The 15,595-nt window shown below is 55.1% G+C and overlaps 1 protein-coding gene across 1 annotated transcript in view; it reads left to right on the forward strand.

The window, feature by feature from the left end:
• The first annotated feature begins 747 nt into the window (after positions 1-747).
• Positions 748-15,595, forward strand: part of FBF1 (Fas binding factor 1) — a 21,051-nt gene continuing 6,203 nt past the window's right edge. Inside the window, exons 1-21 of the mRNA XM_025047141.1 lie at positions 748-894; positions 1,228-1,388; positions 1,919-2,004; positions 2,587-2,614; positions 3,352-3,393; positions 4,720-4,813; positions 5,464-5,524; positions 6,081-6,131; positions 8,269-8,410; positions 8,938-9,015; positions 9,590-9,709; positions 10,023-10,161; positions 10,297-10,430; positions 10,976-11,075; positions 12,085-12,546; positions 13,635-13,733; positions 14,012-14,100; positions 14,258-14,316; positions 15,100-15,255; positions 15,363-15,463; positions 15,566-15,595. The exon at positions 15,566-15,595 is cut by the window's right edge and continues 8 nt beyond it. Coding sequence (XP_024902909.1) covers positions 2,002-2,004; positions 2,587-2,614; positions 3,352-3,393; positions 4,720-4,813; positions 5,464-5,524; positions 6,081-6,131; positions 8,269-8,410; positions 8,938-9,015; positions 9,590-9,709; positions 10,023-10,161; positions 10,297-10,430; positions 10,976-11,075; positions 12,085-12,546; positions 13,635-13,733; positions 14,012-14,100; positions 14,258-14,316; positions 15,100-15,255; positions 15,363-15,463; positions 15,566-15,595 — 1,988 coding nt within the window. The 5' untranslated portion in view covers positions 748-894; positions 1,228-1,388; positions 1,919-2,001. The remainder of the gene's footprint in view (positions 895-1,227; positions 1,389-1,918; positions 2,005-2,586; positions 2,615-3,351; positions 3,394-4,719; positions 4,814-5,463; positions 5,525-6,080; positions 6,132-8,268; positions 8,411-8,937; positions 9,016-9,589; positions 9,710-10,022; positions 10,162-10,296; positions 10,431-10,975; positions 11,076-12,084; positions 12,547-13,634; positions 13,734-14,011; positions 14,101-14,257; positions 14,317-15,099; positions 15,256-15,362; positions 15,464-15,565) is intronic.

Genomic DNA, 15,595 nt, shown 5'->3' on the forward strand with positions numbered 1-15,595 from the left:
GTTTGAATTCCTACCTGACAAGATGCATTTACCATGTATTGTTTACTCATGCCTGGCTGGACCTGTGTGTGTGGCGGGAGTGAATTCCAAAGAGGTGCACATGTCCCGAGCCTGTGGATCATGGGTAGACAGCAGTGACCCACCAGCTCTCCAGCACTGCTTGACCTGCGGGCCAGCCAAAACACCAACCCCGTTTTCCTTTGTAAAGTTGAAAGACCCTTAATGAAATCTGTAATTAACACAAAAAGTGCTACGTGTCTTCATTGGTTACGGCGTTGAGTTTCATTTCTACTTTGCATCTTTGGTTTTCTTAATTGAACAGGAAGGTCACAGCCAGTTCCCTAAGTTAGGAGTGTGGGATACATTCATAATTATGGTTTCACACGTCGACCTTCCAATCGTAACACATTCCTCAAGCCCTGCACCCCGCCACGAGTCAGCCCGCAGAACCGGGCTTGGATTTTGAGGAATTTCCAAATGTTCCGTCTCGGAGCCCAGGCCTTCAGGGAATGGGAGGAAGTAGAGGCCCGCAGGCCTTGGAGCCTGGAGCCTGGAGCCTGGACGGTCTTCCCAAGGTGGCGTTGAGGCAGCTCCTAGCAACGGGCGGAGCTGCGAACAGAGGCCCGGCCCCGACTAACGGCCGCGGCGGGGCACCCTGGGAACTGTAGTTCCTCGAGGCGCCCCCTGCCCCCTCGGCTCCGGCAGGTGAGCCGGCCGCGGACTACAACTCCCTGGGTGGCTCGCGCTCGCCTTTCAGAGGCGGGGCGGCTGAGAAGTCGGCGTCCTCCCGGTTCCGAAGCGGGAGCTCTGGCGGAGCTGGGCTCAAGAGGAGCCCGGCTGGGCGGCTATGGTTCGGACAGGTCCCAACGGCTTCTCTCCCGAAGGGAATGGCGCGTAACTCGGGGGGTTTCTGGGGCTGGGAGGGTTGTAGGCTGCGCTCGAGGTCTAGATGGGCTGGGCGCGCGGAGGGGGTGACGCGTAGAGGGGCGCGGAGTCTCGGGACCCAGGAGCTGCCTCGGGAGGGCCCTTGCCAAGGGGCAAGCTCGGGATTGTAAAACGACTGGCACGGAGTTGGCTGAGTAGATGCGACGACGTGATGGTACCTGCGGCCCTGGGGCCTTTGCAAACCTCTCTTAGAAATTCCCGCGGTCTGGGAGGCTGGGACATGGTCGATAGATGACAGGAAGTGCCTGGATGTAATGAGACAAAAAGTGTTTGCACTTTTAGGTCGTGAAAACTGCCATTACAGAGAAAGAGAAACACAAACATTCTCAGAGGCCCCCTGTATGAGGTCCCAGATAAACTTTGCATGCCAGTAACAGGACATGCCAACACCAGACGAATAGAGATGGCCCCTTCCAACGCCTTTCTTCCAAGGCGCGCCAAAGGTGGGTTCTGAGAAGGTAGAGAAGGGGTCGGGAGCAGGGGGAGTGATAATTCTGAGGAAAACCGTTCTCTATTATGGGGTGAGTCAGATTTACAGTTAATGTGAAAGGGGAAAAAATTCCACTGTCGGTGAAAATACTGTCGAGGAATAACCAGCACTCACATTCGCTGTTTGTGCCAAATGCTGACTAGAAAGTAGTCCTATGTGTTGCCTGGGAAGGTGTATTGGCCATAGTGCCAGGCACCCCTCCTCCTTTCTGAGATAGGTACCTGTCATCTCTTGCGTCCTCTTTCAGAGTAAGGGATGAGAAGCGCTGAACTTTATGCGAGTGATCTCCAGGTCTGGGGAAACTCAAGTTACCAAGAACACTTGGCTTCTCTGAATTGCTCCCCTTACAAGCAGTTTTTAATTTATGGAAATAGGTTTCAACCTCTTGAATTAGTAAAGTGAGAGAAGCCTTGACAGGCCTTGGACTGGAGCATGGTTAAAGCTACATCATTTTTAAGCAACCACTTAAATTTTCTTCATTAGGGAGCGTGAGCCTGATGTGGGCAGAATTCAGATGAGTTGGACAGTGCTGTGAAGCGGCTGCAAGCAGCCTTCATTGCCTTGAGATGGTAGGCAGAACACAGAGTAAGACGTATGGAAATACGCACCCCCACGACCTTGACTGCACGGAGTACTCGGGGCATGGGGTACTCTGGGGGCGGGGTGACAAGGACCAAGATGTGGTCCCTGGAGAGGAGGGAGGGGAAGTAGCACTGATACCGACCTTCTTATTAAGCAATGAGCAAACATTTCTTCTGAGTCTGAATGTCCAGCTGGAATCATTTATCAGTCTGTCCCTGGTATTGAGGAGTCAGGGACATGAATAGAGGAAAACGTTCCTAAATTCATTATATCCTGGCTGGGAGGATTTGCGTGTGGCATCTGGAAATTAGGGAAAAGGAGAGACTTCTGCCCACGGGGGGAACCCACAGTGGCATCCACTGCTGGTTAGTGGGAGCTGTTCCCATGCTCCGAATATGAATCTATTCTCAGAAACTCTAGGAAAGCATAAAAGACTTCTGTCTCTAAATGCCATTGGTGCTCTTTTCCCTCTGGTGACTTGGCAAAAGGCAAAACAACTCATTACGCATTCTCGTTTTCAACACGTTCGTTGTTTGATTTTTTAAAGTGATTTGTTTTTCCCATTTTAGGCACCGAAAACCAAGAAGGAATTGAAAAGTGAGTAGAGAGGTGGAACGTCGTTAAGCCAAAAATAATTCCCCCACCTTGAGTTTAAAAATAACTTACACGTGTCCATGTCCGGACGTTTTTGATGTGTCTTGCTGGTTCCACCAATTCTCTAGGCAGCTTTGCTCTTTCCAGGGGGCTCCTTATGCTGCCTCACTGGATCCTCAGAGTCTTTCAGAAATAAGCAAAGGATGGGACTTGGGAAAAAAGTCCTTCTCATCGGGCCCTGTATCCGGAAGTATACGGTTGGGATTGCGAGTGGTGAAGGTGCTTAGCTGGATGTGAGAACTAATTCAATGCTCGTACTTGGGTTTCCCCACGTGCCCCATCAGGAAGTGGCCAAGGAAATGTGCCTCCAGACCAGTTCTGGGGGCCTCAGATGCAGGGGTGCAAGGAGGCAATTGGTATGAAAGAAGCCTGTGCATGCCTAGAAATCTGGGGTGATTCTCCTGAAGAAGCACACGGGGCTCTGTTCAGAGTCTGAAAGACTGGCCTGTTGACCAGGGTGTCGTATAGAACACAGCTTCCACTGAAAATCTTCACGATCATCCTTTGAGAAAGTTATTTTCAATAAGGCCCGTGACTTGTTGCCAGAGAGTTAGAAAATATCTGGTCGCCAGTGGAGACAGAGCCACACCTGAGGTCCTGGGGCGAGGTGTCCAGCCAGGAGGCCGTAAGGACCAGCCTTCTTTCCTCCTGAAGTCCTGACACCACACTTCCTGTTCCAGACTCCATTGATGATGTCCTTGGTGACCTCCTGGGGTATGCAAGTAAGTGCCCCTTGCCCAGAATTCTCTGCTTTAGGCTTTTTCCTTTTTTTTTTCTAATTGAGATATAATTCACATAAAACTTACTCTTTTGAAGTATGCAATGCAGCGGCTTTTAGTATACTCACAAAGTCGTATAAGCATCACCACAGTCCAATTCCAGAACATTTTCATCACCTCACACAGAAACTCCATACCCCCATTAGTAGCCATTCTCCATCCTCCCCTCCCCTCCCCTCTCCCGCAGGCAACCACTAATCTACTTTCTTTCTCTATGGATTCACCTATTCTGGACATTTTATATAGAACAGAAACCTATAGCGTGCGGCTTTTGCATCTGGCTTCTTTCACGTAGCGGAATGTTTTCAAGGTCCCGTTCTTCATTCCTCTCTATGTGGATGTACACATTTTCTTTCCCCCTTCATAGCCGATGCTTATTTGGATGCTTTCCACCTTTTGGCTGGGCCGTTATGAACATTCATATGCAAGTTTTTGTGTGGATATATGTTTTTAGTGCTTTGAGGTATGAACCTAGCTGTGCAATTGATGGAACTATATGGTAACTCTATGTTTAACATTTTGAGAGACCAGCGAACTGTTTCCACAGCAACTGCACCATTTTACATTCCCACCAGCAGTGCAGAAGGTTCCAATTTCTCCACATCCTTGTCAATTCTCATTATTGTCTATCTTTTGGATTCTAGCATCCTCGTAGGTGTAAAATTGCATCTCTTCATGGTTCTGATGTGCATTTGTTTCCCTAGTGACTAATGATGTTGAGCATCTTATCATGTATTTATTGACCGCCATTCATATATCTTTGGAGAAGGTTTATATCGATCCCTAGCCCATTTTTTAATTGGGTTGTTTGTCTTCTTATTGTTGCATTGTAAGTGTTCCTCATTATTTGGGGTACTAGTCCCTTACCTTCTGTGTCCCCGTCTGCTGTACTGAGAGGAGCAGCGCTTCAGGGTCATGCAGAGCTCACCGGGGACAGCAGGTCCAGCAAGGCTAAGGTTCCCGGCACTTGGCGCAGAAGAACCGTACAAAGCACAGGCCCTTGTATGACAGCCAACAGCCTCGAGCAGTGGGAATGCATTGTTCTTCCTGCCTTCCCCCGGGGTGGGATGGAGTGAGCTCTGCATTTGTCACCAGTTGTCATTTAGGCTTGTATGCAGATTTTTCAAGGGATAACCTGTGGGACCGGCCTCTGGGGCCAGTTCCCTTCCTTCAAACAGGCCCTTCTTCCCATGGGAACTTGTGATCTTTTTCATCTTGACTTCAGTTCTCTGCAGCCAAATCATGTAGGTTTTGTTTTCTTTCTCTCAGCGACACTACCTGAGAAGCCTGTCAAACTAGCTCCGCGGGCCAGAAAGGACACAGGCATAGCCCAGACACTCCCTCCTGCGAGAGCTGGAAAAAAGTAGGTACAGCCTGGGTGGGTACCCGTGACCCCACTCAGTCTAAATGCCCCTTGCCTCTCCGCCCCTTGCCTTCCACTTACTCTGCGCCCCGCTTTTGGTGCCAGTGATTTCCTCCTCCTCCCCTCACCTGGTCAGCGAAGGAGCCCAGGGGGGCGGGAAGAGAACAGAACTAGAGGTCAGAAGTCCTGGCTTCTCATCCCACATCTGTTACTTGCTGTGTGACTGTGGGCAATTCCTGAACCTCTCTGAGCCTCACTTTCTTTGTCCTCAGAATAAGAGGATTGGCCTAGATTGGTGATTTTCAGATGCCATGTTTTTCTTCTCAGGTTCTCCTGACAGTTGAGTTTGGGGGGGGCGGGGAGTGCAAATTTTCCACCCCACCTTTATTTTAGCTAAAGCAGTTCTGTTTTCTTCTCTTGCCCGTTGTTATTAACAGTTTGTTTTTTAAAAGAGGCTCTACCGCTTTTAAATTAAAAAATATATATATTAAAAATCACTGCATTATGTGGCCCATGAAGTTCTTTTCAGCACCCCTGTTCTCCCAGAGAAGAGACTCTCCAAGTTCACTTGGGTCCTCTAAGCCCTTCTTCTCTTAGAGTCACCCAGTGCCAGGGGGTTGCAGGTGGGTGCCACGTCCACCCCTTTGCAGGTCCTTCCGGGAAGACGACGCCTTCAGCACCATGGCAGGCCTGGCAGAAGCTGATGCCGAGGTGAGCCTGGCCCATCCCCTATTCCCCACCCTCCCTTCTTACCCCCGGAAACAGCGAGATGGGCGCTGTGGCCCACCACTACTCATGGAAAGGTTCAGAAGGCCCTGCGAAGCCAGCTCGTTCTTAAAGCGAAACAGCACTGAGGGCCGCCAAGGGCCCAAAGTGCATCCTTTTGCCTCCTACTAGTGAGCTGGCCCAGGAAGCAGAGCCCTGAGCAGCTGCTGGAGTCTCGGACGCTGCCCATTCTAACTGCACTTCCACGATACACCCCCCGCCGTCCGGTCACGTGGACGGGGAGCAGCGTAGTTTGAGTCCTGTGATGAACGCGGTCTTTCTAGCTGTGGGGAGGAGAAAGTGGCAGCTCTTTCTGGGTTTCCACAGCTGGGCAGCTTTGACTGCAGACAGCACTCAGGCCCCGAGTGAGGGCAGCACCCTCCTTTTCACACCCTGCTGGCCGAGCTTTGCTTCTGCCCCCACAGAAGCCAGGCCCTTGGGCGAGAGCCCTGAGCTTCAAAGGGCCCGACTGACACACGTCCTCACCTTCCTGTGGACTTAGGTTTCAGACATCTCGGAAGCAGACCCGCAGGCCTTGCTCCAGGCCATGAAGGTAATGAAGCAGCTGGCACGGTTCTGGTGGGGCGGTACTGGTACTGGCTTTTCGCGCCAAGCCTTCATGCTCCCTTTAGTGCCTCCCTTTGCGGTGTGTGTTCTGAGCCCTTAGCCTGCCTGGAATGGCACTCACCCAGGAGCTGTTGCCCTCTGCCTCTGTGGGTACGAATCAGTCTCCCCAGTTCATAGAGATTCACCCACCCCGTCACGCGTCAGCCACAGGTCTCTGATGAAGTGGGGCCAGCTCCGCTCCCACCTGAAGTCTCACCTGGCTGTGTCCCTCCACCCCTGCATCACCTAGGGGGAGAGAGGGGGAGACCGTCTCCTCTAAAGCTTATTCTTAACCTTTCTCCTTGTTTCTCTCCACACCCCCTGCCAAGTCCCTTCATTATTAGATCAAGCCCCAAGCTAACCCTGGCAATGCAGTTCTTTTAAATTACTTATTTTAATTAGTGTCAAGTATACAGTACATTGGTTAGATACCTGTATAGTTCATAGAACGATTCCCCCAATCGCTCCCTCCCTCCCCTGGCCCTCCACCCAGCCGTCATATTAATGCTGACTGCATTCCTTATGCCATGCTCCCCATCCCCGTGACCATCCATCAGCTACTCATTTGTACTTCTTTAACCCTTCGCCCCATTCTCCCAGCCCCACAACCCCCCTCCGCTCTGTCCGTCACCAAATTGTCCACTATATTTGTGAGTCTGTTTTTGATTAGTTTGTTCTTATTCCTTAGATTCCACATATAAGTGAAGTCATATGGTATTTATCTTTGAAATAACTCTGAGTTATTTCACTCAGCATAAGAACCTCTAGGTCCATCCGTGTCATTGCAAATGGTAGGATTTCATTTTTAATGGCTGAGTATATATCAACCATACCTTCTTTATCCAGTCGTCTATAGATGTGCATTTAGGTTTCTTCCATTACCTTGGCTCTTGTAAATTGCGCTGGCAGTGCAGTTGTAAGGCGTCAATGCTGAAGACGTTATAAGAGCCGACTCTCAGCGCTCAGGTGGCCTGGGTGGAGTCTGAACCCTCAAGCTGCCCTTCGTTCTCCTTCCCCTGAGCACCTGTCTGGCAGCCGGCAGCGTGCTCCTACTTGACCTTGGCTCCTGTCCCCCTAGTTACCCTGTGTTGCCTCGGTCCTGGGCCAACCTGAATGCTTGCTTTCAGCCCGGTGGGGCCCTGAAGAATCGGGGTCTGTGCCCTTCTTGCCTCCAGATTCCATTTCTTTAACCTCAGCTTGAAATTGCTCCTTCCCAGGGCTGGCCAGCTGGGACCCTGGGCGTGACCTTCCAGTCCTCTGGATGAATTTTTTTGGTGGTGACTTTGAGTCTCTCGTTCCAGAACCCTGAGCTCAGCCCCCACGCCACTCGGTTACCTTTGGTTCTATTTTCTTTCCCAACTCATCTTTTTTTTTCTGAATAGTTTTCTCATTTTCCTTTGTTTCCTCGCAATCCTGCCCCTCGGGTGCCAACCACCCTCCTCAGATGAAGTCTTCGTCCCTTGTCAAAGTCAGCATTTAGTGAGTCAGTACCGAGGGCTTGCAGTGGCCCAGAGAGCCTGGCTGCCTTCACCGCCTGGCTCGGTTCCTGCAGGTTTTGAATGTCACCCTTCATCGCCACGGAGCAGCATTCTCGTCACACTTTTTCCTCGAATCGCATGTCACTTGCCCGAGCCAGGCAGGCTAAGGGATCCAAAATTATTTGTGACTTTGGACAGAATGACCCAAGCCCCTTCCCACTGCCCAGTGACCGTCCGTTTGGGAATCTTAGACCCCCGGGTCCTGCTGCCTCGTCCTTTCTGCCCACAGGGCTTCGACACGGGCTAAGCCTGTGTTAGAAGCGGCTGAGAGCAGGTGCCAGCCACCCGCTCATTCTCGCATGGCGGCAGCAGTGGCTGGGCAGTGCCAGTCCAGGACCACCGGGCTCCTCTGAGACTGGATGTGGGGAGACTTTGTGCTTCGCCCTGCCTCTGTCCTTGTTCTGTGCCCCTGTCGGGTCAGTTCCCCAGCTCACGTCCCCGATTGTCCCCCATGGAAAATGGAGCCACCATCATCACCACTAGGCCGCCGGGAGCAACCAGCAGCTGAGCACCTGTGGGGATTCCTCTCTCTTCCCGCTTTCCCAGGATCTGGACGACATGGATGCCGATCTCCTAGGTCTGAGGAAGTCTCACCTAGCCTCTAGCAAAAATGCTGCAAAGGGTTCTGGGAGAGAAGAGCTGCCTAGCAACCCCAAACCTGCTGGCACCTTTACAGCCAACGAGAAAGGTGAATGGGAACTGGCTCTTTGGACTTCGGGAGGCTTTGGGGATGTGGAAATGTAGAAGATGCTTAGAAGGAAGCTTTTCTGTCCTGTGGGTTTTCTGTGCCTGGGATGGAGAGGCCAGGGGCTGGCTCGTAGTGTGTGTGAGTGTTTATGGTGGGGGAGGGGGACAAGTTGAGCTTCCTCCCTTCCTCGGGCTGTTCCATTTCCTCCAAGTGCAACACAGCAGCTCCTGGAGGAGCCATTTGAATTAAATTGCAGAATTTTACGGTAGCCCGTGCATCTCCCAAACACGTCTCTATTCGGAGTGACTCGTGACTAGGCGGCAGGAGGTGGCTTCCAGACTCCATTCTCCTGCCAGAAGCCTGTGTGAGAACTGGGGACAGGTAGACCCATCCCAGGGCTGTGTCCACGGTCACACCGCCCTCCCCTTCCCGCCCCACCTGCTGTGGCCCCAGTCAGGGTGTGGCAGAAGGATCTCGACCACGGGAGACCCAGGCCTGCAACCTTGCTTTCTCTTTGCCTTCTCCAGGGGACACCATTCCTACCAAGAAGCCATCTCCCTCTCCCAGAAGCCTTGGGCAGCAGTACAGGAAGTTTTCCTTTGAAGGTACCAGTGGCCCCCCAGTCACACTCCTGGGACACTCCAGATTTGAGAGCGCAGTAGCCCGAGTAACGCTTACTCCCTTGCTGTGGCCAGGACTCTGCGTGTGTCAGACGAGCAGCAGACAGCTGATTCCACTGATTTAGTTTGTCGTGGGTCCAGGGAGGGGCTAATTGTGTTGTGTTCACCCAGATATTTGGGGAACCAGTTCGCGAGGACTTTGAAGCCACGCATCCAACTGAAGATTTTATAAAGTAAAGGAAAAATTCCCATTCTTCACGAATGCGTGGATGTTTCACTTCTCTTCTGATGCCTTAGGGACGTCTCCAGAAGGCTGTGCAGACAGCGGAAGCGGGGCCCATGGGCGAGCCTGGTGCAGACACACTGGGCACCCCCCGGCTCCTCATGTGCAGCCCGGTCTGGTTGAAGCCACCCCAGATGCTGAGGGGCTCGTTTATGTGCCAGAGCAGCTAGGGATGATAACAATGACATCTTAGCCGCCCCCCACCCAGCACAGCACAGGGCTTTTTTTCCTGCACACATGTGCAGTCTGACCACTGCTTTCCCTCCCGGCCCTGAGACTTGGAAGACCCATTGGCAGGACTTCTCTCCGATGACGAGGAAAGTGTCGCCAAGAAGCCGCCGGGGACCGAGAGTAAAGTGACTTCGGAAAAGAGCCCAGCCCCAGTCAGAGATCCGGGTAGGGGGCGCCGGTTTCATCCCGCGGAAGGTGCAGCTGGCAGCAGGCCTGCCCAGCTGCCCAGTGCAGGGCCACAGAGCCCTCCCGGCGGACCGCAGACCTGAGGCCCCAGTCCGAGGGATTATCCGTCCCTAAGAACGGGAAGGGGTGTGAGCTGGGGATCAGTCAGGTCCTGTGGGAGACCAGACATGTACGAGGCCTGCTGCCCCACCCAAAGGTCAGAGTGGCAGAGAAATGCCCCCCTGAACCCATTCAGCGTGTCACAGCTGAGGACAAGACAGCTGTGGGCATGGCGCCCTGTGTTCTGTCCTAGGTCCCTCCATTCCTCTAGCTCCTGGGGACACCCCCATCCGAAAGAAGGACGAATCGCTGTTTGACGATGGGGACGACATCATGGCCGCCCTGGGGTTTGGGGACAGCCCCAAAGCGGACAGGAGGCAGACAGGAGACCAGTAAGGGTCCTTAGGTGCAGAGAGCCCCTGGCCAGGCCGCTGCTTCAGGTCCAGGGAGAAGTTACTGGGGGGATAGCATGGGTCCCCAGGAGCCCCTCGTATTCACACGTGCCTACCCTGTGTCCTGTCCTGCAGGGAAGGGCCCCGGCCTGCTCGCTCCAAGCTGGATGAGCTGCTGGGTCGAGGCACTGCCACCAAGCTGCTGGCCCGCCCAGGCACCGGGGAGCACAGCGAGTTCAAGCTGGACAGGAAGTACCAGAGGCCACAGGGTAAGGAAGCTTTGGGGTAGCGGGGGGCCCCAGAGCAGGTTTCTACCACAACCCATAATAAGAAATAAACTTTATGTCATCACACACACACACACACACACATTATTATGCATATTTTAACTGAGACAAGTGTCATGAAATATTAATTACCATGTTCAATATTGTTATTCTTAATTATACGCTATTTGGTTTATAAAGATATTGGCTGCAAAGCATTAAAGTGGTTTCTCAACCTGCTAAGAGGTAGCAGCTCACAGTTGGAAAAACTGTTCTGGACCAGTATTTCTTAAAGCATCTGCTGGAGCCACATGTTGAATTGTGCCTGGGGCACACACAGCTCATGGTTGCACCTCAAGGCCATCCCGCAGGGCCCACCACCACGTTTGGCGGCTCCCAGATGCTCCTCCAAGTGGAGCTGACACCCAGCCTCTCAGCCCTGCTTCCTCCCGGGCAGCCTCACCTCCACTTGTCACACTCGTCAAGCTGCCATTTCATCTCTGTGTAAACAGTTCTGTGCCCATGATCACAGGCCCCTTAATTCACAGACAAAGACGATACCTGGGGTGACGAGGACTTCACCTTTGGGGCCTATCAGCCCACCATGGGCTCCTCCGAGGGCCGACAGTCCCGCCGGCAGCCAGTCAGGTAAGCGGACCCGCAGGGAGCTTGGCCTCGGAGACAGGCTGCCCACGGGGCAAACGGGCCGGTCTCGCCCCATGCCGCTGACAGGCCTGTTGGGGAGGCCACGCTGGGCACGGCTCTGGGCTCTGCGGGTGCTGAAGGCAGGGGGAGGTCACCCAGCCCTGCAGTCCAGGTCAGGTGGTGGAGATAGCCCCCAGCAGGAGCCTAGGCTGCTGGAGAGGGTGTGCCTGCCTCTTCCTGAAGCCTCTCAAAGCCGGAGGCCTGTGGCGGCCTCTCCTCTCGAACCCTGCTCCCCGGGAAGCCTGCCTTGGGGGTCTGCCATGTGGACCCCGTCAATGGTCTCGTCCCCGTTTGCAACACGGTAGTGGATGGAATTGTCTGAATTTGGAATTTTTCTCCCAGTGTATATTTTAAACTTTGTATTTCGAAATACTTTCAAACTGACAGAGAGGTTGTGGGGACCGTGTGGCACGCTCCCTCCTGCCCGCCACCCAGACTCGGCAGGTGTTGACACTATGCCATGTTGCTTCGTCGGCCTCTTTCTCTGAATAGCTGTGTAGACATGTCGACATTGTCCCCAGCCCCAGCACGTGTTTAGTCCTTGGAAGCTGCTGCCACTGAGCAGTAAAACATATAGGCAATGGCTGAACAAATGAAGAGCTAACAAACGACACTGGGCGAAGCGCCTAAACCACTTGTCCAGCTGGTTCTTCTCTGGACGCATGTGCCCGCGGCTGTCATTTGGTCCTGTGTGCTGCGGGTAGAATTGTCCCTGGGTGGTGTGATGGAATTCAGTGTCCGCATCTGGCAGTGTCCTACGAGCAGCGCTCAGTTGCCACTGCTCTGCCGCCTGGGCTGGCGTGGGTACCGTTCCCGGGGCCTGAGGCTGGCCGTGCGGAGCCCCTGGGCATCCCTGGCTCCTTGGTGTGGAATGCGCAGTTGCCCCCTAGCAGCAGAGGACGAGGCCGGAGGGAAAGGGGGCTCTGCCTTAGACCGCTCCTCTGTCTTAAAGTAGGTTCTTGGCAGAAGGGACCACAGACCTCAAGGGAGAAGCAGGCTCTAAGCAGAGCACCCCTGTGGCGTCCAGCCCCACCCACCCCAGGAAGGGAGGAGCCGACTGGTTGGGCCTCAAGGAAGATGACTGGGACCTGCACCCCCCATCAGCCACCAGAGAGCCTCACAGGGGAGGCTCCGCATTCTCCACGCCCTCGGCGCCTCATCTCGTGGGCCGGCACTCTGCCCCGGCTGGGCTCCCATCCTCCTCGGGGGCAAAGCCAGCGCCCAAGGATGTAGATGCCCTTGCCAAAGCCAGCCAGGCTTCCCAGCTGGGCGCACCTGAGGGGGAGGAGGAGGAGGACTGGCTGAGCCACGCCCTATCTAGGAAAAAGTCCCAAGGTCCGGCCAGAGAGGAGCACACTGCCCCCTCCAAGGGCCAGAACGCAGTGGGGGTGGTGAGCCAACCCCCGTCCAGCAGGTACAGGCTGGGGCTGCTTTCTCTAGCGCAGGGAGGGCCGGGCAGAGCGCGGGGAGCTCCGGCCGTGTGCCCCAGAGCAGAGCACGGTCCTTACCTGTGCCCTCCCCTGGATCCCCGCGGGGGAACCTCAGGCTCCCTCCTTTGCCCAGGTGCAGACACGAGGGGACGGGGGTGCTCTTGACACTCATGCCCTAACTGCTGTGGGGATAGGTGCTGGCTTGGTCGGGCAGGAGACAGAGGACGCCCTGACGTGGCACACGCGCAGCCCTCTGAGCAGCAGCTCTGCCCACAGCGCCCTTCAGCTGGCAAAAAACCCCAGTGTTCAAATTCTCGGTGCGACTGCTGGCCTGAGCCAAAGTAAACGACGCGTGTGTGGGCCGAGATCGGCCCGTGCTCGTCAGGGGCGTTAGAGAACACACAGTGGCCAAGAGGCGACTCCTGGGGGGAGCCACAGGAAGGCGAGCCAGTGGGGCAGGAAGTGACTGACCCGAGACTGACCCCTGAGGGCAGGCAGGCGAAAGGGGCTGGCAAGGCCGGGATCCTCCAGAGGAAATGGCAAGATGCCGTGGGGCCAGAGCAAAGGGGAGGTGACATGGCAGGCCGGGGACGTCACCCAGCCCTGGGGTGGGTGTGAGTGAGGAGAGTGGCTTTGACCTGGAGCTGAAACCCGGGAAAAGCTTCCTCACTGACTCCGAGAGCCGAGAAGGGAGTTGAGAACGACAGACAGGAGAGAGGAGCCCAAAGGGCAGCCGGACCTGGCGGGGGAATGAGCAGAGCCTCAGTCTTAAGGCCTTGAATTTGAACTTAACTCTGGTGCCTATAACATGGCCATTGTCGCTCCTTGGACTGTCATCTGATGGTCAGTGTCCATTCACTGTGCCATGGTGGGCACTGGGGCAGAGGGGGGGTCTGGAAGGCCGGGGGCTCAGACTTGGGAGAATTCCCAAGACAGGATGGTGGGAACGGGAGGAGAGCCCAGGGGAGGCGGGAAGACGAACAGCCACACAGCTTCACACTCGGGCCTTGTCCTGTCTTCATCCTTCCGAACCTGGACCCTGCCACCTTTGCTTTAACACTTACTTCTTCAGCCAACCAGTTGCCAGCACCCAGGGGCTCAAACAAGCAGCTGCTGGAGGGACCTCAGGAACAGCAGCACAAAGGCCGCCTGCCGGGCCTGCCACCTCGGGGTAAGTTGCAGCCGGGGCTGAGGGTCATGAGAAGCGCATGGGGGTCCGGCATGGGCCTCCTTCCTTAGAGGGTACCAATGGCTGTGTGTTGGTATGTGGCATTCAATACCTCGCATCAGGCCCACTGATTAAGGAGCGTCCTGACGCCAGGTCCTCGTCTTTACCCACCTAAAGCTTCACTTCGGTGAACCGCCAGCCCCCAGGGCTTTTCCTGTCTTTGACTTGAACCTGATGTTTTCCTTTATTGTCCCTGCCACCCTCCATCCCTGTGTCCTCAGGTCCTCTGTGACTTGGAACCAGGCCTCCTCGGCCCTCCATGCAGGTGACTCGAAGAAGGACATAGCTCCTGGAAACCTCTCAAGCACTGGTTTGTTTTCTGCTTTGTTTGGGGGTTAACTCTGGGTAAGAAAGAGGCACTTTGAGCTTCCTTCGGGGCTCCCCAAAGACAGTAAAGCTGGACACCCACGAGACGGGGGCTTCTGTGGGCCTCCTTCCCACTCAGCTCTCTGCCATTTATTTTTCAGAGCCTGTGTTGTGTGTCCCAAGTTCCCAGGAACCCACAGGGCTGCCTGTGCCTGTCCAGGTAGGGAGGGCGGACAAACAGGTATAGGTCTCAGGCCCAGGGAGCAACTCAGAGGCAGCAACAGCGGTTTGACTTGACAGCCTGTCAGGAAGACCATGTGGTGACACCAGAGAGCTCACCGGGCTCTTCCCAGCAGCACCTTTAGCCTTGCCACCCCAGGCAGAGCTGGGTGCTAAGTTGCCAGCACAATAGGGAATTAAAGGTGGCCCCCAGGCAGAGGCAGCCAGAACGCTCCAATCAGAGTAGGGCTGCAGGTGTCAGTCCCTCTGGAAAGCTTCCTCTATTCTTGTTCCCCGCCCCCTCTCCCCCGCACCTCCATCTGTTACCCAGGTGTGGCAGTCACCTCTGACCCCTGGGCCTGAGAAGGCCAAGCCACATAAGAGCTTATCCCTGGTGACCCAGAAGCACCTCTGAAGATGGTGGGTGGCGAGCAGCCTGCAAGAAGCAGAGTAGCTATCATTGTTTGGACTTCAGGCCCGATAGAAAGGGCCCGTGTCGTAAGACTACTGGGACGCAGCTATTCACGTGGGACTCGGGAACCCCTGCCGGGGAGGATGTTCTGAGGGAGAAAGGGACTCATTCTCCTGACCAGACCAGAGAGGGGAGGTGCAGCGACCCTGTGACCTCCCAAGGCCTCATCCTTGGCCTCTTGGTGTCATGTCCTTGTCCCTGTCTGCAGTCCCAGTTCGGGTGCAAGGCCTGGGAGGTCTAGTGAGCAAAGGGCCAGAGGTAGGTGAGCTCAGCCGAGTCCCGGTCCCCTACCTAATCTGCCCTCAACTACAGTCCCTGCTCCCGGAGTCCCTAGCACGGAGCCTGCTGCCTGGCACGGAATACCAGAAACAGCTGCTGGCAGCTCAGGTGCAGCTTCAGAGTGGCACTGCCGAGCTCCAGGCTGAGCTTCTGCAGAGTCAGGCCCGGCTGGCAGACCTGGAGGCCCAGGTGAGGGGCCGGGGGCAGCTGGCTGTGATGGGAAGGTGTCACTGTGAGGGCTGGGAGGCTTCTTCCGGCAGCCCGTCCTCCACGCTGTCCCCCTTGCTGTCTTCCAGGTACGGAAGCTGGAGCTGGAGCGGGCCCAGCACAAGCTGCTGCTGGAGAGTTTGCAGCAGCGACACCAGGCCGACCTGGAGCTCATTGAGAATGCTCACAGGTACGCCCTCCCCTGCCTGTGGCCTCCGGGGCTCCCCGAGGCTCTTGGCCTGCCGCAGCCGACGTGCTCGGAGACGCCCCACACTGGGTTTTCTGTTGGCAGGAGCCGCATCAAGGTGCTAGAAACCTCGTG

Source organism: Pteropus alecto, unplaced genomic scaffold (genome assembly GCF_000325575.1).
Source record: "Pteropus alecto unplaced genomic scaffold, ASM32557v1 scaffold134, whole genome shotgun sequence".
Taxonomy (NCBI): Eukaryota; Metazoa; Chordata; class Mammalia; order Chiroptera; family Pteropodidae; genus Pteropus; species Pteropus alecto.